Source organism: Daldinia decipiens (assembly GCF_022478715.1).
Source record: "Daldinia decipiens strain CBS 113046 unplaced genomic scaffold F4813scaffold_59, whole genome shotgun sequence".
NCBI lineage: Eukaryota > Fungi > Ascomycota > Sordariomycetes > Xylariales > Hypoxylaceae > Daldinia > Daldinia decipiens.
In genome coordinates this window covers 103,183-128,050 of record NW_026054602.1, presented here as the reverse complement: position 1 = coordinate 128,050, position 24,868 = coordinate 103,183, and the positions used below count along the sequence as shown (strand labels likewise).

The 24,868-nt window shown below is 45.2% G+C and overlaps 7 protein-coding genes across 7 annotated transcripts; 4 read left to right on the top strand and 3 right to left on the bottom strand.

The window, feature by feature from the left end:
• Positions 1–295: 295 nt before the first annotated feature.
• F4813DRAFT_394356 (uncharacterized protein) lies at positions 296–2,091 on the bottom strand (the record flags this gene model as incomplete). The annotated part of the gene is made up of 8 exons (XM_049247553.1): positions 296–679; positions 756–804; positions 874–976; positions 1,035–1,160; positions 1,221–1,309; positions 1,407–1,531; positions 1,591–2,011; positions 2,087–2,091. 8 exons carry the CDS (start codon positions 2,089–2,091, stop codon positions 296–298), a joined length of 1,302 nt encoding a protein of 433 aa, XP_049094772.1.
• Positions 2,092–3,167: 1,076 nt separating this feature from the next.
• Positions 3,168–4,397, top strand: F4813DRAFT_376856 (uncharacterized protein). Its single transcript, XM_049245171.1, has one exon. It carries the CDS (start codon positions 3,430–3,432, stop codon positions 4,267–4,269), a length of 840 nt encoding a protein of 279 aa, XP_049094771.1. The 5' UTR covers positions 3,168–3,429; the 3' UTR covers positions 4,270–4,397.
• Positions 4,398–5,073: 676 nt separating this feature from the next.
• Positions 5,074–7,402, top strand: F4813DRAFT_383759 (HET-domain-containing protein; the record flags this gene model as incomplete). The annotated part of the gene is made up of 2 exons (XM_049245981.1): positions 5,074–6,695; positions 6,772–7,402. The coding sequence occupies 2 exons, from the start codon at positions 5,074–5,076 to the stop codon at positions 7,400–7,402; spliced, it is 2,253 nt and encodes a 750-aa protein (XP_049094770.1).
• A 3,517-nt stretch (positions 7,403–10,919) lies between these two features.
• F4813DRAFT_394352 (uncharacterized protein) lies at positions 10,920–12,421 on the bottom strand (the record flags this gene model as incomplete). The annotated part of the gene is made up of 2 exons (XM_049247552.1): positions 10,920–11,787; positions 11,859–12,421. 2 exons carry the CDS (start codon positions 12,419–12,421, stop codon positions 10,920–10,922), a joined length of 1,431 nt encoding a protein of 476 aa, XP_049094769.1.
• Positions 12,422–19,640: 7,219 nt separating this feature from the next.
• Positions 19,641–19,928, top strand: F4813DRAFT_394351 (uncharacterized protein; the record flags this gene model as incomplete). Its single annotated transcript, XM_049247551.1, has 2 exons — positions 19,641–19,797; positions 19,867–19,928. The coding sequence occupies 2 exons, from the start codon at positions 19,641–19,643 to the stop codon at positions 19,926–19,928; spliced, it is 219 nt and encodes a 72-aa protein (XP_049094768.1).
• Positions 19,929–20,484: 556 nt separating this feature from the next.
• F4813DRAFT_394350 (uncharacterized protein) lies at positions 20,485–21,021 on the bottom strand (the record flags this gene model as incomplete). Its single annotated transcript, XM_049247550.1, has 1 exon — positions 20,485–21,021. The coding sequence occupies one exon, from the start codon at positions 21,019–21,021 to the stop codon at positions 20,485–20,487; it is 537 nt and encodes a 178-aa protein (XP_049094767.1).
• Positions 21,022–23,147: 2,126 nt separating this feature from the next.
• F4813DRAFT_290640 (glycoside hydrolase family 43 protein) lies at positions 23,148–24,831 on the top strand. Its single transcript, XM_049240623.1, has 2 exons — positions 23,148–24,002; positions 24,058–24,831. Exons 1-2 carry the CDS (start codon positions 23,526–23,528, stop codon positions 24,778–24,780), a joined length of 1,200 nt encoding a protein of 399 aa, XP_049094766.1. The 5' UTR covers positions 23,148–23,525; the 3' UTR covers positions 24,781–24,831.
• The last annotated feature ends 37 nt before the right edge of the window (positions 24,832–24,868 follow it).

Below are 24,868 nucleotides of genomic sequence, written 5' to 3'. Positions count from 1 at the left end.
ATCGTGTAACTCAAGAGACAACAACCGCGAATGGACAATTCTACTTGAACTCCCACAACTATTACTACTACTCTCCTAAAAATTAGCACCGGGGTTTCTCGAAGGAATTATAATAGATAAATAAATTGTTACCAATTTTAAGATTATTAAAGTCTCATAAATTATTTTCAAGTAGTTGACTAGCTACCTAGGTTAGGTATCTAATATACCGGTCTAGGGTTTCTTCGAAACTAACCTAAATGACTGAATATGACCTAAGAAATACAAAAAGCATCTCTCGACCACGCAATATGTTCTATGTTCTAGCATTAAATATCATATCCTGGATGATTAGCCGAATATTTTCGTCACTTTCAGCCTCGGCCGACGGGAAGTTGGCTTGAAAATAGGCTTGCTGGGTTCGCTCATTTACAGCCCGGTAAGCCAGTTGCTCGAGAGCTGCTAGAGAAGGTCGGTCCGGTGGATTCCACGCTGTGCAAGTCAACACCACTCTGAGCAAGATTGGGTCTATATGACTGAAGTCTTCATTGTCAGGATCATCTGGACACATAAATCCCGCGGCCACTTTGATTGGTGGCTGGTTATTTCCAGCCGAGAGGAATCCCGTATACATATCATTACCACCATCCACTACAAGTGCTACCGAGTCGCTATCTAGTGATATTAGTAGGCACATGAGCTGTCATCTGATTAGACTATCTTCTAGGTAATAACAAGCGAGAAAAAAAGGGGAAGACGAAACAAGGGTAACTTACAACGCCTATCTCAAATATATTCTGTCTTTCTCCTCTCCAAGCATGGTCACTAATCATCGGTTAGATATTGCCAAGTTTGATATCGAAACTCATCAACTCCTGTGGACAGTTAACTTACTCATCGTCTGGAAAATCAGACATATTTCCAAAGTCGATCAGCTTCATGACTGGGGTTAGAGCATGCTCGATGCCGCCGTTTGGTAATAGAGGACCAAACATGACTAGTTAAGTAGGTATACGTTAGCATCATAGATTAAAAAAATTAGGAATCGAACATACCATTCTCATCATGCATATCGCCGTGCTCTGTCTTCCTAGGACGACGACCCGGTCTGACACGCTCGGTTACGACCCCGTTTGGCCCTTCATGTGGTGGGTATGCCATGGCAATACATGCGCGTATTACTGCGGTAATAGTCATTAGTCGGTGTATATACACAATAGCATGTCAACGGTTTAACTTACAGCATAGGAATAATCTCCATAACAATCTATTCGGGAGCGGCTCGTCTAATATTTCGGAGACATTTGTTACAAAATCGCGCAAGGTCCCACTAGTGTAGAATATTAAATTAGCCATGTCTCTTTGATGGGAAACCTTGAAAATGTGTAATTGGTATCTCACGATGCCGGAATATCCCAGGTACTTACTTTTCTAAGTATTCCATTAAAACCCATCCCGCGAGGCCGTGGGCTTCGACGCCTTCGAATCTTGTAGCCAGAGGGTCGTGAGGTGGTTCTATAAGGTTTACAATGTGTCTGGCCTTTTGCATCATCTGTGATTATGTGAGCTTGTTATCACGTAGTGGTCGACGTAGGACTAGTTATAACGAACCTTAAGAGCATTGCGCTCGTTAACGAGCTGATGAGCGGAGGGGTCAAAAGTATATGGGATCCGGCCGTCCACCTCGGCATTATAATCAATGTCCTCATTAGCATTATTGTTCTCACTGCCTTCATTTCCGCCATTGCCTTCATCTTCGCCATCGTCATTGAAGTCGTCGACGTTGGTCATAGGTGTATCTCCTTCGTAATCGCTTTGAGACGGCAGTTCCTCATCTCGAGGGCGCTCCACTTTCAGTACTAAACGCCTTGTTTGTGTTTGTCCTTGTATTTGTTCCTCATACTTAATTTTCCATGCTACTCCGCTCATTCCGGCCCCTATCGCCCTTTCGAGTTCGAATCGTTGTTCCGGGTCGCGTGAGAAATACGATCTCAGAAGGTTTTCTGTTTGAGCAACATCTCCGCTATGTAGACTGAATACAAGTTAGCGACTCTTCTACGTCACGCCGTGGGTAAGATAGCACACATGATAGCAAGGCAATACATACGTCATCTTCACTATATTCTCCTTTTCTTTTCGGATATATGTTGATTGGATGTGAAGGGGAAATTCAATATGCTCACTAACCTAGTAATTTAAGTCATCAGGCTATCGATTTCTATTTTATAAACACGACTGATAAAGAAGATCCTTAAGGGGAGGGCGTTGGACTTTAGGTACTTTCATACCTACGACGTCTCAAAGAAAGAAACCATTGTAACTATTTGAACTATTTATTGTTCTATCAATTAGACATTGTTTTCATGGTTCTGCAACAATCTATTATATGATGCTTTAGTATGGGACAAGATGTCCAAACACCAGAAGCTATTCCATTATCCCTTTCTATATACCTATCTCGCAGTAAGTCCAAGGTCATGGGGGCGTGAAACAGATACTACACGACCCCAAAACTGACATCTAGAATGTGTATGGCAATTTGTAGTAGTTTTCGTTACTTTGAATATTTTATTCATTTTGGTGATGCATTTGAAAGAGGCTCTAGGCTAAAAAAGGGACCCTGCTAGTAAAATAATAGCTATCGGAAAGCTTGGTCGCGTTGTAATGGAGAAAGCCGCCTCCGATCTGTCCGATCTCGTCGTGTACACGAAGCAAAACATCTGCGACAACACCTTGGACGATGCGCAGCTCGCAACCTGATGCCCGTTGGACAATGGGAAACTCGCCGACACGTCCATCCCCGCGCGCTATTCCCTTCATGAAATGCCCCTTTACTTTGAACTACCTACGTCACACTAAAAGCATATAATTATCACACATCTTTAGGAAGATTTATGTTGTCTTGGTATTGCTTTTGAAAGACCACTGTTCCTTAATGGACTCCTTTCAGAGATACTCGTAGACTTACCTGGTACTTATAACTCTACCGATCCCGTATTCTGATATTCCAGACAGCTTCCCACCGGCGTAGCGCGTGCTACCTGAGGGCTATGCCATTTGGCTTGATTCTTACTCTGTATGCCGGGACTATTTTAAGAAATCGAGTACTTGCTCATCAATCAAATCGCCCACCGGTGGGCTGTGCCTCCTTCTTTTTGTAACATTTAACACCCATATTGGCTGTTTGTGTTGGCTAGGTCATGTTGTGCACCTTGAGTGAGACATTAGACAACCTAGCTGCCTAGTTGGGTGCTGGAATGATGGATTGATTGGTTACCAAGCGGCTACTAACCAGCATGCGGCCCTATGCCCGCTTTAAGCTGATCACTCTACGTACCGCACACTTTCCTACTTACACCCCAAATCCGTGTAGTTGTTGGCATACGTTTGTTTGCACCCAAGACACATTTCTATATAAATTACGATTGTCTACAGTCTCGCACCTTCGCCATGGCTGCCCTTGAACCAAAAAACTCTAACGTTGAGCTACTTTCCTGTCTCGTCAACGAGGAAGACACGGGTGATAGCAATTACCGGTTCCTGGTCGACAGGCAAACGGTCAAATATGTAAACACGGCGCCAGGGGTGTTTTGCGGAGCGGAGGACGACCGTACTTTTGGACCAATTCTACTTAGCAAGCTCCTTCCCCCATTCCCCGCAGGGAATTGGAACAAAGGCCATGTGGCCAAAGACGCCCAGACAAAACAGACTGTCTTTGTCAGGACGGAGACGGTGCAGCTCTCCGGAGTAGAGAGCCTCTGGCATCCTACAAAGCTAGACGCGCTGGAATTTAGGCAACAAGAGCGGCTGAGGCAGCGAGTCCACGTCTCGACGCACCCGGAACTCGGCGGCGACGGCGCGCCCGTGCTAGTCAAACTTGCCATCTGGCCCTGGGAGATCCCCTTTATGGAGACTGAGACAGCTATTTATCGACAAATCGACAGTAAAGGCATTGGCCCCAGGTTCCTTGGCCATCTAACCGAGGGCAGAGACGGGCGCGTCATCGGCTTTGCTGTTGAGTGGGTGAAGGATGCGAGGGCCGCGGGACCAGAGGATCTCGGCCGCTGTAGGGAAGTGTTGCGCCGACTCCACGAGCTCGGGATCAAGTCTGGGGACACCAACAAGTACAACTTTCTCGTCCGCTACGGGCACGACGATGTCGTCTTGGTGGACTTTGAGATGGCGAAACAGAACTGCTCGCCTCAGGAGCTGGAAGAGGAGATGGGCACCCTCGAGAGCAGTCTGGCAGACGTGAGTTTCCGAGGCGGCGTAAAGCCAATTCATGGGTGAAATAGGGGCAGCATCAACCGGGATTTGATGGGTCGTGATCACATATGTATTATACTGGTTGCTTGACGTATTATTGCCGTCTGTTGTTGTGCCGGCCCACACCGTGCCCCTTTCGTATTTAGTCTGTTAGTTTCTGTATTGATTATGTCTTATACATAGAGCAAGGGGTTTAGTATATCTAACCCATCAATAACTTCAGTTAGTACAAACATAGTCTATATCTATAATAGGAAGGTTGCTCCGAGGCAGCACTCAAATTTCTATACATTTGGATGCGGACAATTCGTATTGGTTGCAGTAATAAGCAAAGGAAGTAATTATTGACAGCCACGTCATATCAGCTCACGACTTACAAACTAATAAGGAAATTGACAGGGAAGAGAGCGTCCTCTTGACTCCTCATTGGACTACTAGGAAGCAGGCTCTACTACAAAATATGAGTATTATTGGCCGCCTCACAATTTTGAGTATACTAGCATATCACCCCTCCGAGTCCTATCCGTATGAGCCAATGTTATATGCCTATATAGTCTTTACGAGCCGAGGGGAGAAAAGTTCGGCATGCTCGTGTGCAAATAGTTATATGCTTTGGGGCAGATCTATGGCCTAAGCTCTCCGCACCTCGAAACACCAGCCAATCAACAGACGTGCTACTTCTTATCGTCCATATTTCCCATATACGCCGGGCGAGCGTGAGACTAAGCTATCTCATATTAGTAGAATTCTGTTTTGCAACCCCATTGTTCACTTCTATTTTTAAACAAAAAAAAGAAAGACACGGAAATTAGGAAATCTAAGTGAATTATGGCGGACTCTGGTTCAATATGGAAAATTCCCCAACGGCCCAGACACCATCTGTGCAGCACTTGCAAAAAGTTAGATTTAGAAAGGAGGTTCAGCAACGAAATACAAGAACAGATGATCGGTAATTTTTCCGAGTATAAAGATCTTGGCTGCCCGTTTTGCATTCTTGTTTCCAGGGCTATCGAACGTGCGTGGGGAATTGACTCAAGCTCTGCGAAGGTTTCGTGTCGGCTCTTCATCCAGAGTCGAAGTCCATTATCCGTCAAGGAAAACGGTCATATTCACCATCCCCAACCCAGGCTGCTACTCGCGACTGATAAGAAGCCACCAGAGTTTCATAATAATAATAGAATTCCGCTTAGACAAATAGATCGGGTAAAAAACCGGTTTATAATCGCCGAGATCGAACGTTTCCCGAGCGAATCGGAGCCGAACCACCTCCCTCGGCTAGAAGTTGGAACCCGGCTCAACATCGCGCTTCTAAAAAATTGGCTGAAGGAATGTAAGAAGCACGAGCATTCAAAGCTAGCCATAGAACGAGGAAGCAGGGATTTATTCCAGTCTCAACATCCCTTCCGTCTCATCGATGTTAATCAAGAGTGTCTAGTGCAGAAGGATACGAGATGCGACTATGTGGCACTATCTTATGTCTGGGGTCGACACCCGACTCTCCAATTCCCTGGCAAAAACGAACAAGAGGTGCCAATCCTCCTTAGTCTTCAAGATAATGTGAAAGGGCTGAGTATTCCTATGGGATTATCCAAGTTGAGGCCAGAGACACGGAAAACCGGAAGGATACCCCGGACAATCCGCGACGCTATGGAATTTACTCGACGGATGGAGATGAGATACTTGTGGGTTGACACATTGTGCATTGTACAGGACGACCTAGAAGACAAGGCACGATTGATAGGGCGAATGGACGATGTCTATGATTGTGCCACTGTAACCATAATCGCCGCGGCAGGCTGCGACGCGGATGCTGGGTTAAGGGGGGTTAGTCTACGGGCAGGTCACCCTCTCGAGCCAACGAAGATTATTGACGCATCAGATGGATCCGTTCTTAATATTTCAACTTGCTTACGGTCCCTATGTGAGGAAGTGCGAAGTGCGACTTGGAATACGCGAGGCTGGGTTTTTCAGGAACAGTCGCTATCGCAGCGCTGTCTTTACTTCACTGCCGAGGAAGTCTTTTTCAACTGTCGCGAAGCGCAGTGGAGAGAAGGGTACGACTACGCACCAAAAAGGAATGCGCATGTCCATATCGATGTGAGGACAGGGCCGCCGTGGTGGACGAGAAATCTCAGGAAAGATCTCGATCCAACACCATACCACTATTTCGGGGATGTAGGTGGAAAACTAGATATCCAGGCTTTTCAAACAGCAGTCCAGGAATACAGCCGAAAGAACCTCACATACGCTCATGACATACTTAACGCATTTGAAGGTATATTCAATAGGTTCAACAGGCATAGAGATGCCTTGGGATTAAGTATTCGTCAAGCACAGGGGATACCTCCTCATTTATTATACCAGGCAATCCTCTGGTTTCCCTATGGCCAGCCTGAGAAGCGGCCATGTCAATCCGAACAGGGAGTTGACCGATTTTCAACTTGGTCGTGGTATGTGACCCTCTTGGCCTGATTTAACTAAAATTCGGTCAGAATCAATGTTATAATGCTGATCATATAGCTACAGGGTGTATTGGACGGGTCCCGTTGAGTTTACCTTTGCCGATAGCCTTTGGTTATCTCGAAACATTTCTCAAGCCCCTATCAAGCGAGTGCCTATCTATGTTCCTATTATATGCTGGTATTACGGAGGCTCTAAAAAGCAGTTCTGGACCAGAGATGTCTGGAAGACTATCTGCGAAACCCAGAATTATGCAACCATAAAGACCCCTGAAGAATTTAGACGCACGAAACACTATCTCAGCCGCATTGGGATGGATACCGATGTATTATTAGACTGGTCGCGTAACACACAGTCGCCCGATCTTAACTGCGGCGAGCTTGGATTTGTTGCGCCTTATTTGAACGCGGGGCAGTTTGAGGTAACGACTACGAAAGACGAGCATATCAGGATTCTAAAAGTGTCTTCGCATCAAGGTCAGTTTAGGTTTGATGGTAGAGTTGAGGCAATTGACGAACTTGTCGTCATTGTTGCTGCCAATACTATTACCAAGCCGCCCGACACACAATCGATTCTATTAGGTCTGACTACGCGGGATGGTGTTTCGAGGAGAGTGGGCATCGGGTATATATACTACTCCAGGGATGCAGATTTCATTAAACCGCAGTGGAATTATAAACTCTTTAGGGTCCAGTAAGTGTTGCTATGCCTCTCTTGATAGAGTAGAAATAAAGACATTATAATATATGGGGATTTAGAAGAATTAACACTTAGTGAAGCTTTGATTCTTGTTTAGTTTAATCAATGTACAGCAGTAACGTACCCAGTAATTATTGTATATGATCCTTGATCTTTGACGATGGCTCGGCAATATAGTATTGTGAGTCGGGTGTTAGAGTTACCCCTTGATGATTTATTCGAGTGTTAATATGTACCTCTTAAAGTACCTATTACGAAATAGTATATTTGCCCGATCATTGAATAACCACTATTATAAATACGCCACCATAAGTCTACGCGACGACTATTGAGGGTTGACTCCAATACCGGTCTCACTCTTCAACAAACTCAATACATAGTTGCTTATTAGCACTAAAATAAAGTCATACCCATTGTAGCTACGTCGCTTATTGTATCTTACGAATCTTATATATTATGACTCAAGAGGTATCTTCGTTCGCTGTCTGAGTAACTCAACATCACCTCCGCACCTATTGGTTCAATATTAGCGAGATTTAACGACGCTCTAAGCCACCACAGGATATTATACGGTCGGTATAGGTATATTCAATTTATCTATATATTGCCAATTGTTGCTTTGTGTGAAACTCAACCCTCTTGCACCGAACTAAGAAACCTGAACCATACCCCTGAGCACAGATACTTTACAATTCATCATCGTTATTATACATAACTTGTCATGGACGTTTTCCACTCCGAGACTTTTCGTACAGTATTAAGGAAGAACCCAAAGTCTTTCCTTCCTTACAAGGTACCTAAGTACCTAATGTACCTATCTCAGATACATATTTTGTACCCCGTCGTTGCCATGGCAGGCGGCATTATAAGGCAGTAGAGTATAACGTTATCCAAGTAACTCATTCTAGTTCTTTCCTATTTCTTCTTAAGCCAAATTCTTCGATGGATTTTCAACCCTAACCAAACCAAACACACAACATTACATTCAATCCTCCTCCCTTATTTAATGCCAAGTCCTCGTCTTCTTCAACACCAACAAGGATATTTCTAACCCAATATGAATTCACCTATCGCAACCAACTACCCTTCACCAAAGACTATCATCTCGGTTTGAGTACACAAAATCTATTAGTCAGAGCCTATCGCCATGATACCTATTGATAACAAACCTCTAAGCATACTACAAAGCTTGGTAAACATGATTTCACAAGCACGTCCTGCAAGAGATATACGACAGATTTAAACGTCAGGCCACGGGCTCCAAGGGAAAGCAGCCAACCAAATAATTGCGACGACATTTTCTCATGTATGGATATGCCAAGAAGAACGACGATGCTAAGAAATGGTCGCTGCTGCAATGGCGCAGAACAACAAAAGCCTATTTATCCTACACTAGCGTTACGGCCAACCATTTATATTTTAGTATGCAGCTGCCGTGGGATGACGCGGAGAAACAGCAAAAGGAAGCAGTCGTATTCCATTTCATCCAGTTTACGTCCGACCAAGAACTTCGCAGCAACCTGTTCAACAGAGTCGCCCTCTGATTTAGCGCTTCCAGCCCTTATCGGCTTGTAGTCGAGTATGAGGATCGCATTCATGATGATATTATTATATTGCATTAAATGGGAGCATATAAGATAGGGCAAAACTATAACGAACATGCTCATCTGATATCCAGCGCTTGGCTTTAGCCATGAATATCATGGTTAACACTCCAGATAAGGACTACAAGCATGAACAACTGAGAGAAGCCATCCAAACCCTCGACAACACGAAGCGTAAGAAAGCATCGGTGACGCAGTTAACCAATCCGTTTGCGAAATCTGCACACAAGCCTCCTGTAAAGAAATTTAGAAGTTACGAGACGAAGATCGATAAAAACAAGATGGAGGACGCGAAGATGCAGATAGTGCCCCTGCGACAGATAGCCACACTATTGCAGACTACCAAGAAGAAACAGTTGCGAATCTTCGTACGATAACATGGAGAAATGTGAGGAGGATAATAATGATGATTACAAGATGAGATGACACGCAAGGCTTTGCAGTGATTTAGATATGGTACGCCAATAAATTCATTAAGGAATAAAAGTAATAATGAGGACATCATTCTTTTTCTTTTCGAAGGGCAATTGATAGGCAATTGGATAACTAATCCAATGATCAATCATCGCATAAATCGAGAAGACAGGTAGACGAGAAACATGCTGAAAGTTAATTTTCTTTCATTGGTCCATGCAATGTTATATCTATTCTTTCTAACTCATAGCTTACATTTTTGGTGTATTATGTTAGTATGTAGAAGCATCATGTCATTAGCCTCGGCTAACCCCCCCCCCCCCCCCTTTTTCTTTTTTTTTTTTTTTTTTTTAGCAATTACCTAACTATCAACTGAGTAAAGCTTTATAGTCTGGATAACTATATGTAGCAATCTTTAAATGTTGTAATGTAACCTAGTGTCCACTTTAGCCTAAGTACACAAATACGAGTGGCTTGTCAAGTCCGAAAGACAACTCGATAGATCTAGTCTTTGTGCGATTGTAATTAGTAACACTTCTGTATTGCACAGCCTAGTCTTGGCGATGGAGTCCTCTTTTGCTTCGTTACAAACACACCGACCTAGATGCTTGAACAACACAAGTCTTGGCTACCTGCTTACATACCTACCTAGGTAGATATGTTCGAACATATATCTTAGCTAGAGTAGCGTGAGATCGAGAGCCAATTCAATAGCAGCACGTTACTATGTTACGTAAAGCAGACAATCAATCGAATATCACCATCGCATGTCTCAAATAACACAGGCGTATGTAATATCAAAGTGCACCAGCGGCAGAGTCTATTCTGGACCAAGACTATGCTTTAAACAGCACATATGCAAATTACGACATGGCTACTCAGCCGATGAAAAAGGTCAGCAGGACATCTCCCGCTCGGATTTCATCTACTCGTCCTTTGCTAGGTTCCGCAGCCCCTTTTCATAGTACATACGATTTCCACCCCCCCCCCCCCCCAACTCCGGGCGTGACCATTATCGTTCGTCAACCCGTTTCCATCCAGCCCATTCATGCAGTTATATAACCTGAACGCCGGGTCGAGGAGAAGCCCGTGTTCTCCTCACCATTCTCCTCCCGAGTAAAAAAGCAGAAAAAAAATGTATAATGCTACCCAGCCCAAATAGGTCCGTTGCGCCAGTGATTTTATTCCAGAATGCCTATGACGATGCGGGCCACAAACGAGAACGACATATTCTGGCGTCGTTATAGTAGGATGCGTAGATAGGTACAGGCCGCAGGAATACAGGGTAGGCTGTACTTCGACTGCGGTAGAAGTGATATTAGACAAATGAGAATCGGTAATACGCTAGTCATCGTATTCTAGGTGGGCGAAGGGAGGTAAATTTAACCGGTTTAGATGCTGTATGTTGGGGTATATATTTCGGGTTCTCTAATTATTAGGCGGCATGCGTGGCGTTAATGATCGATAATGATAAAATCAGTATTTTTCTAGAGTGCGTTATCTTCGATGTGGATCTCTCGGATCCTGAAATTGTTGGTTGCGCCGACCGTTCTCTCCGCGAGCAGCAACCCATTCAGAATTACCACTCTGCCGGGTGGGCTGTTCGGCAGGCAGCTTTTGATCATCGCTACCAGAAGGAGAGACAGAAGGCCGACTTGTAGAGCCAGACGGAGAGCTCGGTGAGCCGGGAACCATTCGCGTAACTGCCTGCGTGATCGAAGCGACTACGTAGCCTCGAAGCTCGCGATCCTCTCTCGAGTCTTCCTTCTCTAATCGGAATCGCTCCTCCTTGCTCATGTTGGCGCGTCGGATGGTCTTGATTTCCTGCATGATATAGAGCATTACCTCTTCGGGGCACTTGTTCCTCTCGAGCGCGTGCTCACTTTTGCGCACATATCTGCGGGTGACATCGGTTGCACCGTCTGCGCTGAAGGCAATGCAGTACGACATCTGCTTACCCCAACCTTCGGTATAGAGGCGTGGGTTATCCCACGCTTCTTCGCACGCGTCAACGTGGATCCATCGCTGTTTATGTTCCGAATAAACCTCGGTCCATACATGGTCTTCGGCGTTCCATACCCAGCGCACGCGGCCGCCAACGGCCCGACACAGCATGCTGAAGCAGTTAGCCCACTCACCGCATCGGCCCCGTCTCGTCTGCAACAGCCGCCAGACGTCGCTGTACCGCGGGAATCGCTCGTATGCTCTGCACGCCTGGTTGGAACATTCGTATAGCTCTACCCGCAATGCACCAAAGGCGTTTTCCTCTGGCGTCGGCTGCGTCATGCCCTTTGCGACGGTTGGCGAGAAGCATACGGGGCACGGCGGGTTGTTGACCCATGTAAAGAATGTTCTCTTGAACCATCTGCAATCGAAGCGGGTTAGGAAGTCAATTCTTAGTAGAACTGGGGGAATTGAGTTGAGAGGTCGGCTCACCTTAATAGTGCTCGAATCACGCAATCTTGGTATCCCCATTCTGGCTTGCGACCGTCACCCATACTTTCCGCCTGCGCCTGCAATACCTGAGACTCCTCTTCAGCTTCGCCGTATATCCTATCCAGAGGAATTGCCTGAAGCGCCTCGTCGAGCAGACCGGGGTTCTCATACTTCGTCGGCGTCTGCGACAGCGATAGGATCAGACTACGAAATTTCTGCGACTCCTTGTCGTGCGGCGACGGCGGAGTTGGAATCTTGGGTAGGTTACGCAAGGAAGAGTACGAAGGTGGTAACGCGGGAGAGCTGCGGCCATGGCTTGGGCCGTAAGAAGAAGAAGGTCTACTATTACTACCGGAGGGCGTCGCCGGTGCTCGGAGGTTTGATGACGATGCTCTTTCTCGGGGATTTGGTGAGTCTAGGCGTGATCGATTCGCTCGCGACTGCTCAATTTCGGTTAATCGCTTTGTTCTTAGCAGCTGTTCGAATTGGATTCGCAGATCCCGAGCCCAATCCTCTCCGTAGTCGCCCTGACCGCTGCCAGAGCCATCACTACGACTAGCCATGATGTTACTGCCTAATTATCGAACCGTTCTCCGGTTCGAGTTCGGAATGGCAAGGTATTCTATAGCGTAGAATTCCTGGAAAATAGCCCGACTACTTGTCGGTTGGGATAATACTTGCTAAAGATATTAAACTCGAGCCTAGAACTAGGCGGACTCGAGATTACGCGGAGCGAGACGATAGACTTCGTCAGCTGGAGGATTACTGATGATGTGGACTCGGCCACTCCCTCCGAGAAGTCAATCGCCACCGGTTAGCAAGGGCCCGCTTCGTCGAACAAGACAAATCGGTCGTGGACAGTCAATTAATCCCCCATAATCATCGATCGCTGCATTCGTGTGTCGTTGCCTCTATGCGTCGTACCGTAGCGTATACTCCTCGTCTATTTCTTATTTAGGAAATCCTACAGAGATATGTGTCCCCTCAACGTCGCGCAGTAGAAGAAACGAGCGGGCGATAGAATCGGTCAGTGTCGTCTGCCTGGGAGGAAAGGAAGCGACGAGATTCCAACGAAGAGGCGTAATGGCGTAGAGGGAATGTGTGAAATAGACAACGATGAGCAATGAGGAATAAGCAACGAGGCGGAAAAGCGGGAGAAGGGACGGATGGGTGAATATGGATTATTAGATAAGGTATGTATGTATGTTGTAAATGAGGTAAGGTAATCCAGGTAGTGTAGGGGGAAGACCTAGAAGATGGGGAATTATGAATTTATTCAGTGTAACATTCGTAAGTTAGGAGGAGTGTAAAGTGGTTAATGGTGGGGGGCGTGTGGGTGTGTATTTCTTTTGCAGGGAGGGAAAAGCCGACGACGCAGCGCAAGCGGACAAGTCGCTACAAAAAAAAAAAAAGTGACAAGAAAAGCGATAGGCAGCATACATAAAAATCCAGGCAATGCACCAAGTTAGTAGGTTGTAAGTGCCAATGTAAGTGCATGCGTACTTCCATGCGGTACTATGCGTACTTGGATGCGCAACTCATAGTCCGGATAGGGATGGTTTTAGGACACATGTGGTAAGAAATGGGCTTGGGCTTGCTAAAGATGGGTAAGAAACGGGTATGGAAAAAGAGGGAAAACCCCATGGCAAGATGGGCAGGGTTTGCGTAGGCTGCGTAGGCCTTCTCCGCCTGCTGTTGTCTAGGACTCGCGTAATTGGCCGGTACTCGCACTAATTACAGTGCGCGGCACTAGATTGAGCTTCATCGGTACTGTACTTCGCAGCAGAAAGCGCACTAGGGCGCAGAAGAGAAAGCGTGAACGCGCGTCTCCCACGAACCTTTAACCAATCATTTAACATGTACTCGGCCTTAGGGACCTTAAGGAGTGGGGTCACGACGACTACACTTTAAGACGGTGTTTCTTCTTCATCTTCCATCGACACCATCTGGACCCCTTATTTTTTGGAGTCGAGATTTCTTTCTCTTACGCATGCATACATCCACCTAGTTATATATCTTCTACGTAACGCACGAAATCTCTAATAAATTTTTATATTTAACGTAGAAACGAATGGTCAGGTACGTATTGTACCAGAGCCAGAACATTTAAATCTGGGTACATACATGATACATCATCTAAGTACATATACATGCGTACATCAATGTAACCGAAGTCTTGGAACGAACTCGACGATTGGACTAAATTATAGTTCCGGTCTACATCCGAGTTTCTGTACCTTTTGGTGGAGGCGATGACGAGGCGTAGCTTTTTTTATAGTGGCTGAAAAAAGTCTAATGAGAAAGTCTGCCACAGGCGTTTCTCGTTTCGCCCGAACCACTGTGCCACCTTCGGCTTTTCTGGTTACATTTGCTATTCTAGCAGCATTGACGATACGATCCTCTTCACTTATGACTTATGATGTAGGCCTGCTTAATAGCAATGTGCCTATGTATGTAATTGTCGGTATGCAAACTCTACCTATGCTTCAACGTGTTCTCCCTTCTATAGCAGACATGACCTTTACGGTTCGGTCTTGACCCTGTTACCGGACGCAGTTGTAAACTGGTCCGTCCAATTACTGATATAGGCGTATATTGGTAAGTATGTTGGTAAGGATGTCGGTAGGTAACTGACCTTAGTAATGGTAATGTATGTTCGGGTTCGATGCCCGGTTACATTTCGACGAATAGCATCAATACACCACCAATATCAATGTCATAACTACGAGTCTCATCACAATTCCCACTTCTCTTTCAGCCTCATCCTCGAGCAGAGGTCCTTTCATGCTCGCGGCTGATACCTAACACGTACACAAGACATTAAACATATAACCAAGCCAACCGACCTTTCGGTAACCCGGGAGGATCCAACTCCACGGCACCACAGATAAACTTGTCGGTCAACACGGCGGTAAGCTTAAATCTGCCTACTATCACTCGACAATTCTCCGGGCCGATTGTACGAATGAGTTGTACGTGGTCAGCAATCCCACGTGTCGCACCGTATGCAGTTCAACGCGCGGTGCGTCACCTAACCCTTTCCCAGTGCCGGTCTTCTCACACGGACCATCAGCTATAGAAGCCTCAAAGTGATTGGTCAGTTGCTCTCATCGGAGTCCAAATATAGTTATCTCGGATTACCTGAGAGATTGCTTCGACAATTCAACTTCTTACTAACTACCTCCTAACCTAACTGATGAGAGATTAAAGAAACAAGAAAAAAAAAACCTGATCGCTTTCAATTACCTCAACCCTCGTCTCATGACTATTTCCAGATGTCCTTCTCAGGTTGTAGCATAATTACATCTCATATCTCATATCCCATATCTCAATCCCATCAAAAGTTGTTATGGATCACGTGAAGATTACGGCCCCCATGGCGTGGTCTTAGTTAGACCCTCCTTTTAGTGTCGAGGCTGCTTGCGCGTCCTCCTCCCCTTCAGGAGACTTGCGTGTTTCTAGCCAATAGCAACATTGCCACCTCTTTCAAATGTCGAATCCCACCGCTCCTATATGATGATTTGCTAAGCTAATCGACCTCTCATTCTGGGTCATGCTACGTTGCTTGCTTCGGCTCTTTACATATCGTCTAAAATTCGAGGCTTGGCGGTCCTTCTAATTCTAAAATATGCGGCTGACTGACTGCTATGGATTGCCACGAATACTACGTCTAGGTTACTGGTTTATAGTATGTAACATTATCGACCCGATCAAATCCATCCCGCACCATTGAGTAAATTTACTTCGTCGCTATACCCAAAACATGACGAGACGGGAATATCCTTCGCGTCGAGGATATCAGGTGAAAACCGCGTCATAATAGATGTTACGCTGCTACGTATCGAGAATATTGACTGGTCAGATATTTTCCCGGTAGCAAAGTATGTTTCATCTTCGGCTTGATCCGACCCAAGACACTCGTTCCCTATGGGGGTCGTCATCCGGGTGGATTTATTCGGATGGTCCAAGGTTCCGAAGCCTACACTGGCGCCGCCTCTTGGAATTCAAGGCCCCTCTAAACAGGGTTGACGTTCTTTCGTAGTTTTAAAATTACCGTCGCGAAATTCACATTTCGTAAGCCAGCATATCAATTAGTGTCTTCATATTGCCGACCTTGTCGTCGTAACATAAATGAGTATACTAGTAGATCGCTACGAATCGATACATATGTACGAGACAGGCTGACAGGGACTGCGTTTGTATTCCCCAGGACGCGCGTCTCTGTCTTCACACGGACTTTGTCCAGTGGAGAAATTCGCCCTAGGCCGTACAGAGAAAATCCCTGTCCATCTCCAAATGACGGCATAAGATCGTACACCCCTGTTCGATATCAGTGTAGCGGGTTGCTACCCAATAAGCTACGATGCAAGTGATCGTAGGGGTCGTAATAAGATACGACTCCCTTCAAGACTCGAGATGACAATCCGGTGGCGTGCAGCGACGACCCTTCAAGAAGAAGGCCGTACCCCTTCTACTTCGGATCCCAAATAACCGGGCGCACCGACATCTATATCCTATGCGGGCTTTCAGGTGAGGCGCCTAGACCTCTCAAAGCCCCCTCGTCTCTTACCATACTATGTAACCAGGTTTTGCCCTCACTCAGATACGAACGATATCTCGCCAAGCTTTTCATATATATATATATATATATTATCAAACGAACCGCAGTTTATTCAACATGGGTCCTCCAAAGACTATATATGATAAGGCGCTCGCATTGGAAACCCCCCAAGGAACCCCCCATCTTATCAACCCACGCGCTCTGTCTCGAGGTATTCATCCTGCGGTGAAATCAGTCCGGCTCGCTTATTTAGGAAGCCATCGCGATCTTCCATACATACGCCCAGCATGACTTTCTTACACGTTAGGTTAAAGGGATCTCGGTGTTAACGCCGAAACTTGCCTTATCGTGACAATTAGCCGCAGGCGATGGGGGGATTCAGGACGTTCTCCTAGTAAACTCACCGACCAGTAGCCGAATATTGTGGTCTAGAAGGGACTAGATTTCACTTAGCCTAGGGACGTACCATTCTAGAAATATTCTAACACCTTAGTCATAAACATAGTCCTTCCATTGTAGTCTCGTAGTCGATTAGAGATCTATGCAAACCGCATGTATCTTTGTTTATACGAATGACTAGCGTCCTGTAAGCTTCGGTGCGTAGTTCTAAGGAATACGGTGAACGCGTGGCCGTCAAATGACCCAATATTGAGATAGAAGGATTATGATGTCTACCTAGGTACCCAAAGTAAATGTCTATTGACTCTCTCGGTAGTCATACGTTAGGTACGTACGCATATTAGCAAGGGGCTATTCAAGAGCCTAATTTGTAATATCACCTTCACACGTGTACGTTCATAAACTTTACCGAATAATACACCGCCTCAGGCGGTTTCCCCGGTGCAGGAGTTGATGTACCAGAAACTCCGCGATAGCTTCAAATTAGTTTGCCACCTAGACCCATCCATCCAATGCATCCTTGTTGAAGCATAAAAATGGAGTAGGGATCCAAAGAATGGGCAGTTTTCCACATTTCGATCCTCGTAGTAACCGCTCTGGGATCGTCGATATCATACTTCAAGATTAGAATAAGAGCGGCTGCATATTTCAAATACAGCCTCTTTACCGCCATGTCCATCTAAGATTCTTAAACTACTCGTGTTGAGTTAGTTTTGCGTACTACGCGAGTGATGGTTCAAAAGAATATACAGCCTACTCTAAACTTAGGCCGGGGTCATTAACTGTCCTACATCTTAAATAGTGAGAGGTGAGAGGTTTTCAGGTAGCGTCCTAATATTCCAGCTTATGCTAACATCCCGTTGACAAGAGCAAAACGGGCAAGCCGGGTGTCTATTTTAAACCTGTCTGCTCGCTTAACTGCCGACACTTATCTTCGACGAATGTCTTCGGAGACACTCCGAACACCATAGATGTCCGTAGGGTAGGACTGGCATGTGAAGTACTAAATATCACCATGATAAATATACCAAAAGAATTAATCGAGAGTCTAGGCTAGGTAGCATCTATGGTTTACCAAAACGGTTGTAGTATCCAAGGTAGGTAGATCAAAATTATTCATTCTACTCGATCGCTTCAAGATTTATATTAGGATACGTGTCAAATCCATAGTTATATTACTGGACTACTATCTTTTATCATAGATTAATAACAATATTTTACGGGAGAATTTAAGGCCACGAGCTTAGAATAGCTAAGTAGATATTACATAGCTAGAGACTTTTATGAAGGTATAACTCTGTCCATAGCCCGATAGTCTATCTACTCGGACAATGTAGAATTCTGATATATTAATACCTATAATTAGCACGAGAAACTTACTGGAATAATACTGACTCTGAATTGAAGCATGTTCTAGGAGGAAAGATACATTTGGAATTCGTCTCTCCCCGTAAGTCCTGCACATTGACTTTAACATTTATGTCTCCTTTTTTATTAGGTCGACCTTTAGCCCTAGTACATTGGTGAGCTTATGGCTCTCTGCATGTGGTCCTAATACCTAGCGCTATTGAACTCTTGCTGTTATTGGCAATGGGCATTTTTTGGGCCTTATAGCTTAGGCTGTAGTAACTCTCGGGTTAGGATTTATGCGATTGATGGATTTACCCCTGAGTTTGCTCCTTGAAGTATATCCTCCAAAGGCCTACCATTCTACTTTTAAGGATATCTATGATATTTATCTAATGATTGCATAGTTACCAGGTAGTCACCTGGCCGCCTGATCGTGAGGATCCTTGTGCTTTGTAGTCCATTCTTATCATGGCTATAATTGAATTGCTATCACCTCAAGTTTGCCCTTTGAATCCTCATTACGTAAACTCAACCCCTTCCTATCTACCTACCTACACTAGTGCAATATCCTAAGCTCATTCATTCATCCTACGTCCTTTGAGGACCTTCTCAATCGTTGCGAAATACCTGTCTAGGTCACAAATCTCTTTGATGATAAGTTAGATTCCACAGAATCTTCCGAGGATTTTAGGTACTTAGCTATCTAATAGGCATAAATAATGATTAGATAGCGAGCAATCAAGTCTATTGTGGTTCGACTAAAGAAGCCAAATTCATAGGAATTGTTATACCTGTCTAGGAATACTTAAGCCAACACTGACACCGTTAGTCAAAATGTTATCTGGGATATTATATTGCCGGCCTAGTCTTCTAGGTTATTCGACAACTCCCTTTTTGAAACGGACCCAGGACATTGGTATCAAGGCCAGATGGTAAGACTTAATAAAATACTTATTGTTATAATAGGTCACTTGTAGTTGATCATATTCAGGAGTTCCTCCGAGGTCCTCTCATTTTATATTTACCAAGTATTGTTCAAAACTAATCGTAAATTTGCTCCAACCTTAGTTGAGTCATCGCTCATTCTTGTGTCTAATAGGTTTACTGAGATAAAAAACCAGAGTTTTCTATCTAAAGAGTCGAGTACTTAGTGAATTCTGTTTGAGGCATGATTCATTAAGTGCCAAATAAATTGAAATTGAGTAATCCTTATGATTCAGTTTCACATGTCATGTAATAGCACAATCATAACCACTGCTATCGTCACAACTGGTATAGTTCTTTTAGTTTAAAACGCCACCTAGATCGACTCAGGAGTGAATTGGGCAGGTTTAATTTACAACTACACGACATAAATCCCACCAACAGGATCACATATAAATTCTCAGGCAACGAATAACTGCGTATGGAACCAAACATAGCTCATCAACCACAACTCTGCGTACACTACCTGATATATACCAGCCATCATCATGGCAGACTCTAGACCAATCCTGCAAGAAATTATCGCCCGACACAAGACAATTCCACGCATGGACCCTTCCCAGAAGGAATACCACGGCCTGTCACTTGCAGAAGAACTCGAGCACTCCCGAGGGTTACTTCGCAAGCTTGAAGAAGAGGGTGAACGTGTGCGGGATAGAATCACCATACTAGAAAAGCTGCTCGCTCAGCTACAGTGTACTCTTAGTCTCGTAGGGTTGGAGAGAATTACCTACTACGAAGCTTACCTGAGGGGAAAGAAGAAAGATGAGGCATGATTTATCGACCTATTAGGTCTTACGACTTTTAATCATCAGCGTTCTTAATTCGTGTGCGGAAAGATTGACCTGCGTGTAGGTCTAGCAATCAATACGACTTCACTTCGCCTCGAAAAATCATATATTAACTTCATGGTAGATACCAATGTTTCTGTAGGTGCACGATATATATATTGCATACCTACTATACCTAGGTAGGTACCTACGTAATTGTCGATGCCTTCTATCTTCACGAGAAGGAATATCTGAAATCAGTCATTTCAAGTTATCGGATTCGAGAACGGTGTCTCTGTCAGCAATACGGGAAGGGGGAGGGTTGCGAATACGCCTCCGGGCTATGATCGGTGTTACATGAACATAGGAATGTTAATGCTTCTTATTGCTGCCTACCTGGCTGTTAACCGCCTGATGTACCTCCTGAAAGAGCCCTTTTATTCTCTTGCGGAGTCTTGAATATATCTTTCAATATGACCCAGCTTCAACCTTGGGTAATAACCTGCTCCTCGCTCGCTTTCTAGTAAGCGGCGTATCCGACAGCCTCCGTCATTCCATATACTTAGATGAGCCTCCACGGCACCTTGCTTAGCAGCCGGTATTTAAGATCATTCTTCAGCGGACCGCCGGCATTGATGTATTTTGCACCACTGAAATCGAATCGACTGATTACATTGGAATTTGCCATCTGAAGGACAACGCTTGGCACACCCTGGAAAGTCGTAGCTTGGTTCGACCCAACTAGTTTCGTAAACTCTTCGATATTGTAATTCGGCATAGCGTGATGCAGCATCCCGGTGTAAGGGCCTAAGAACAGCGGCAATGTGGTCATGGTGATGTGAGTCCATAGCGTAAAAGCTACCGTCCAAGAAGACGGATGAGACTGTTCTCGGTCATGTGCGACGAGTTGATAGCAATTTAAAACCAGATTGTAATGCGCCAGCTCAACTCCCTTCGGTTTGCCCGTGGTCCTAGATGATAGCTGAATTGATTCAAGGCGATCTGTCGTGTTGCGCCAATGCGGAATTGAAAGACGCTCTGATAAGATGTATTCATCTGGTAAGTAAGGAAGTCCGTTTATTCGATTGATCATCGTCATAATTTTAGGCTTCTCCCAGCTCACTCCTTAGTCGACAAGCTCTTTTTCGACGACTCGTAAAGCTTTTGTGACCATTGGAACTGTGGCCCCGTAAGATACCACAAAGTGTGGTCTCGCGATGACAAGTCCATGGCCGATCTCTTCAGCTTTGAGCGCATGACTGATAGAGCATACGACGCCGCCCGTCCAAAGTATCGTGTGGAAGATCATACTCTTGAGTTTTGGATCAGTCGATGCTTTGCGCCCCCAGGATTCTAGTTCTCGACAGCAGCCATGAGAGTCTATCGCCCCGAAGCAATATAAATCCCCAAAGATCTGAATTCAACAAAACTCCTCCATAGACCAGCATATCCAGACCTTCTAGAGTCTCATCTAATCACCAAGGCTGCCGTGACCAATTCGAACTATCGGGCCTAAATGCGTTTTTCGAGAAGAGAGAACCCCGGTGGAAGGGAAGCAAGCTTTAAGATACCCTGCCGCATTGCTTACGAGTCAGACAGATAGAGAATGCCCGGAACCGGGTCACACAAGTATGCAGAAGTATTATGGAAGCAGGTTATGCGAAGATCAGAGAAGAAATGATTGGTTGTAGATGCTGTGTTCGCAAAGCACGTCGGATTTCGTACATGACACCCACACCAAGTATAGCATCATCTACATAATTATAACACTCGAGCAGTGCTAATATTACAACTTCATTTCAGTACATTCCTATGATTGGTAAGCTATGATTTAATTTTAATAGTTAGGTAGGAATAATAACCGACTTTCGCGATAGCTCGGGCTGTATTGTAGCACCCTAACATGGGATAGCGATGATGTTACTATCTGAACATCATTGTTTCCGTAGCGATAGCTCTACTATTCTTCTACCATCTCTTCGATGGTAATTGGAATTTTTGTTCTCATTACGCTCTTCGTTTACGATGCGTATGCCAAGCTTGAATACCCAGCCATTCCAGTTCAGTTCTTCTTCGCCAACCGAGGGTTTATTAGTCTTGTCGCTACAGTTGCGAGTATGTATTACTATGGCCTCAACAAGTCAAGGCTCTCTATACTTCTGACATCACCTACGGTGGTTGGATCTTGGCGCAAGATGCATAGAAAGGTAACTAGGAAAGATAGCCCAGACTCCTCATCGTCGGCATAAAGGGGAGATTGGCTGAGTCAAGCGTGTGTGTCCATCCTTAACGAAAGGACGACGCCTGGCATGATTTGAACGTATCATATTTATTTAATGCTTATGTCATTACCGTTCTAAACAATGATACTAATTTGTATATAAGTAGCAATATCCTAGCGAAGGGTGGAAATCTGATTCATACTATTGATGTGAAAATAGCAACTGGCCTGATATTGGTCCTTCTTAGGTCTACAAACGCACCTCTAGGCTTGTCATAAGACCAATCTTTAGTTTTTTAGTAGTCGTACGCAAACGTCGGTATTATGAAGGTAATATTATCATTAAACTTCGGACTTATCTAGATTAAGTGACTCAATATTTAAAACGGGCTACCGTCAAGTTTCAACGGGTATCTGGATTGAATCTGGAACTACCTAACCTAGGTTAATAAGCTTAATCGGTCCGGGTGTGGGGTTATGGGACTATAAAGACTTAGGGCGACGCTTAGAGTTGGAGAGGTTACCGTTTGTGGAAATGGAGCAATGATCTGATTGGAGGAGTCGAGACGACAGTGTTATTGACGAGCCCTACAGAAGTATTCTGCGAGGAATACTAGCGCTGAAGAATTAAGCTATTAAGCTCTACTGCGTGGTATTCGGTGCAGTAGTTAGCGAAATCTATTCGTTATAGAAGTTAGCGATCTCTAGTCAACTACTTTAAACTACCTCCGTTAACTTACGTACCTCTTAATTTTATATTTAGTAATTTTTCTTACCAAATCTCTGACATATTATAGAAACTCCAATGCTACATAGATTTAACAAGTGACATCAGGGAAAGTCTCAAAGTCTCAGTAGGATCGAATCACCCAGCCACCTATTTAGCGAGATTACTTGTAGGCAGATACCTGGGGAGCTGGGGAGCTACCCCGCAGTCGTCTCCTCATTAACCCCAGATCTACTATGCAAATGTTGGCATAGGTGTTGGCACACGATGGAGAAGTGTAACGTTGACCTGGGGCTATTCCGACTGTTCCCTCATACTGCGAAGGATTTGACCTGGATTACCCTAGCTTTTTATATAACTTGTTCACCCCACTTGCATAAGTGATTTTGAATCGCGAATAGGATTCCATACCTTATCCTTAGGCACATGCTAAGATGGAGCTGACTGCAGACCGCTTGGGTGAGATCCGGGCAAGAGCTGGGGAATATCATTCCACAACATCGGATCCGCATGAAAGGATGGGAAGGCAGAAAGAAGTACATAAGATTAACAGGTTCCATGCGAGTGCGTTCCACTTAGGAGCCTTCCCTCTTGCCTCTCGCCAGTCTAAGCGACACACCAGTAGAAGTTAGATTTTCTTCCTGGCTACGTCAAAATGAAGGGCATTTTATCCGCTTGGCTTGTAATCCTCGCTTCTTGCTTGGGTATAAGTGCTGTCACTGCTCAGGTCTTCGACCCGAACAAGGGCAGCTCATCGGGATGGGACCCAGCTGTAGTCGGAACGAATAAGACAACCAATGCCACCTTCTCGAATCCCGTCATGACTTTCAACGTTGGAGATCCTTTCATGACCAAGTATAGTGCCGACGGCGAGGATTGGTATCTTTTCACGTATACGACGAACTCTAATATTACGTTGAAGCGCTCAAGATATCTCACCGACAACTGGAACGATGCCGAGAGCAGGGTCGTCTTCAACCCAGATCCTACTAGCGGAGAACCGTGGTCGACAAGCTTATGGGCTCCCGAGATTCACAATATATCCGGTTCTTGGTATATTATCTTCACTGCTACCTCTGACGGTGACAACCCACCGCCGCTCCTCGACGCCATGTGCCCGATTAATTGTCCCGTACGTCTTGACATGATAATAAATCAATTAATACGCTAACAGGAAACTGCAATAGGCAATCAATCATCGTATGTTCGTTCTTGCAGGTGATGGGCTCGATCCTTGGACTTCCAAATTCGAGATGAAACCTATGCTAGATACTTACGACATGTTCGCCATCGATGGCACATATTTCCACTTCGAGGATAGGCTATACCATATCTACTCTTGCTGGGAGCAAAAGTACTCTTCATGGCCGGCCAATTTGTGCATCACACGCATGTCGGATCCGTGGACGATCAACTCAACGCTTTCCGAACGCCGGATCATCAGCACACCAAACGAGCCGTGGGAACAAGTCCCGTATGGCCGTCCAATCCGACTTGCGACAAATGAGGGACCTCAGCAGCTCACGAACCCCAAGACGGGCCAGAACTTCGTCATATACTCTGCAGCTCGCGTCAACACGCCATTCTACTGTCTCGGTATGCTTGAGCTTGTTGGTAACGACCCAATGGAGTACCAATCGTGGAAGAAACACAAAGACGGATGCGTCTTCCATCAAAATACAGCGACGGGCATTTACGGCACGGGTCACGCAAGCTTCGTCTCTTCGCCTGACGGCTCCGAGGACTATATCGTATACCACGCGCAAACGACACCAAATCCAGCCTCGGACCTGTTTCGCACGGCTCGGATACAGAAATTCACGTGGAACGAGGACGGTACGCCTAAGTTCCCACTCGCGGAGAATGGGCCCTTCCCTGTTCCGGCTGGGCAGCAAGCTCTCACACATTAATAGACGATAAGAGTTATGATAGAATATATATTTGCATAATAGATAATAACGAGTAAAAAAATTTTTTTTCCACATCAATGTGCCTCTG

What these genes read in the sequence shown, in the direction of transcription:
- F4813DRAFT_376856 (XM_049245171.1), top strand. Translation starts at nt 3,430, where the DNA reads ATGGCTGCCCTTGAACCAAAAAACTCTAACGTTGAGCTACTTTCCTGT.
- F4813DRAFT_290640 (XM_049240623.1), top strand. Translation starts at nt 23,526, where the DNA reads ATGAAGGGCATTTTATCCGCTTGGCTTGTAATCCTCGCTTCTTGCTTG. An exon ending in TGTGCCCGATTAATTGTCCC is followed by an intron (nt 24,003 to 24,057) that starts GTACGTCTTGAC and finishes AAACTGCAATAG; the next exon opens with GCAATCAATCATCGTATGTT.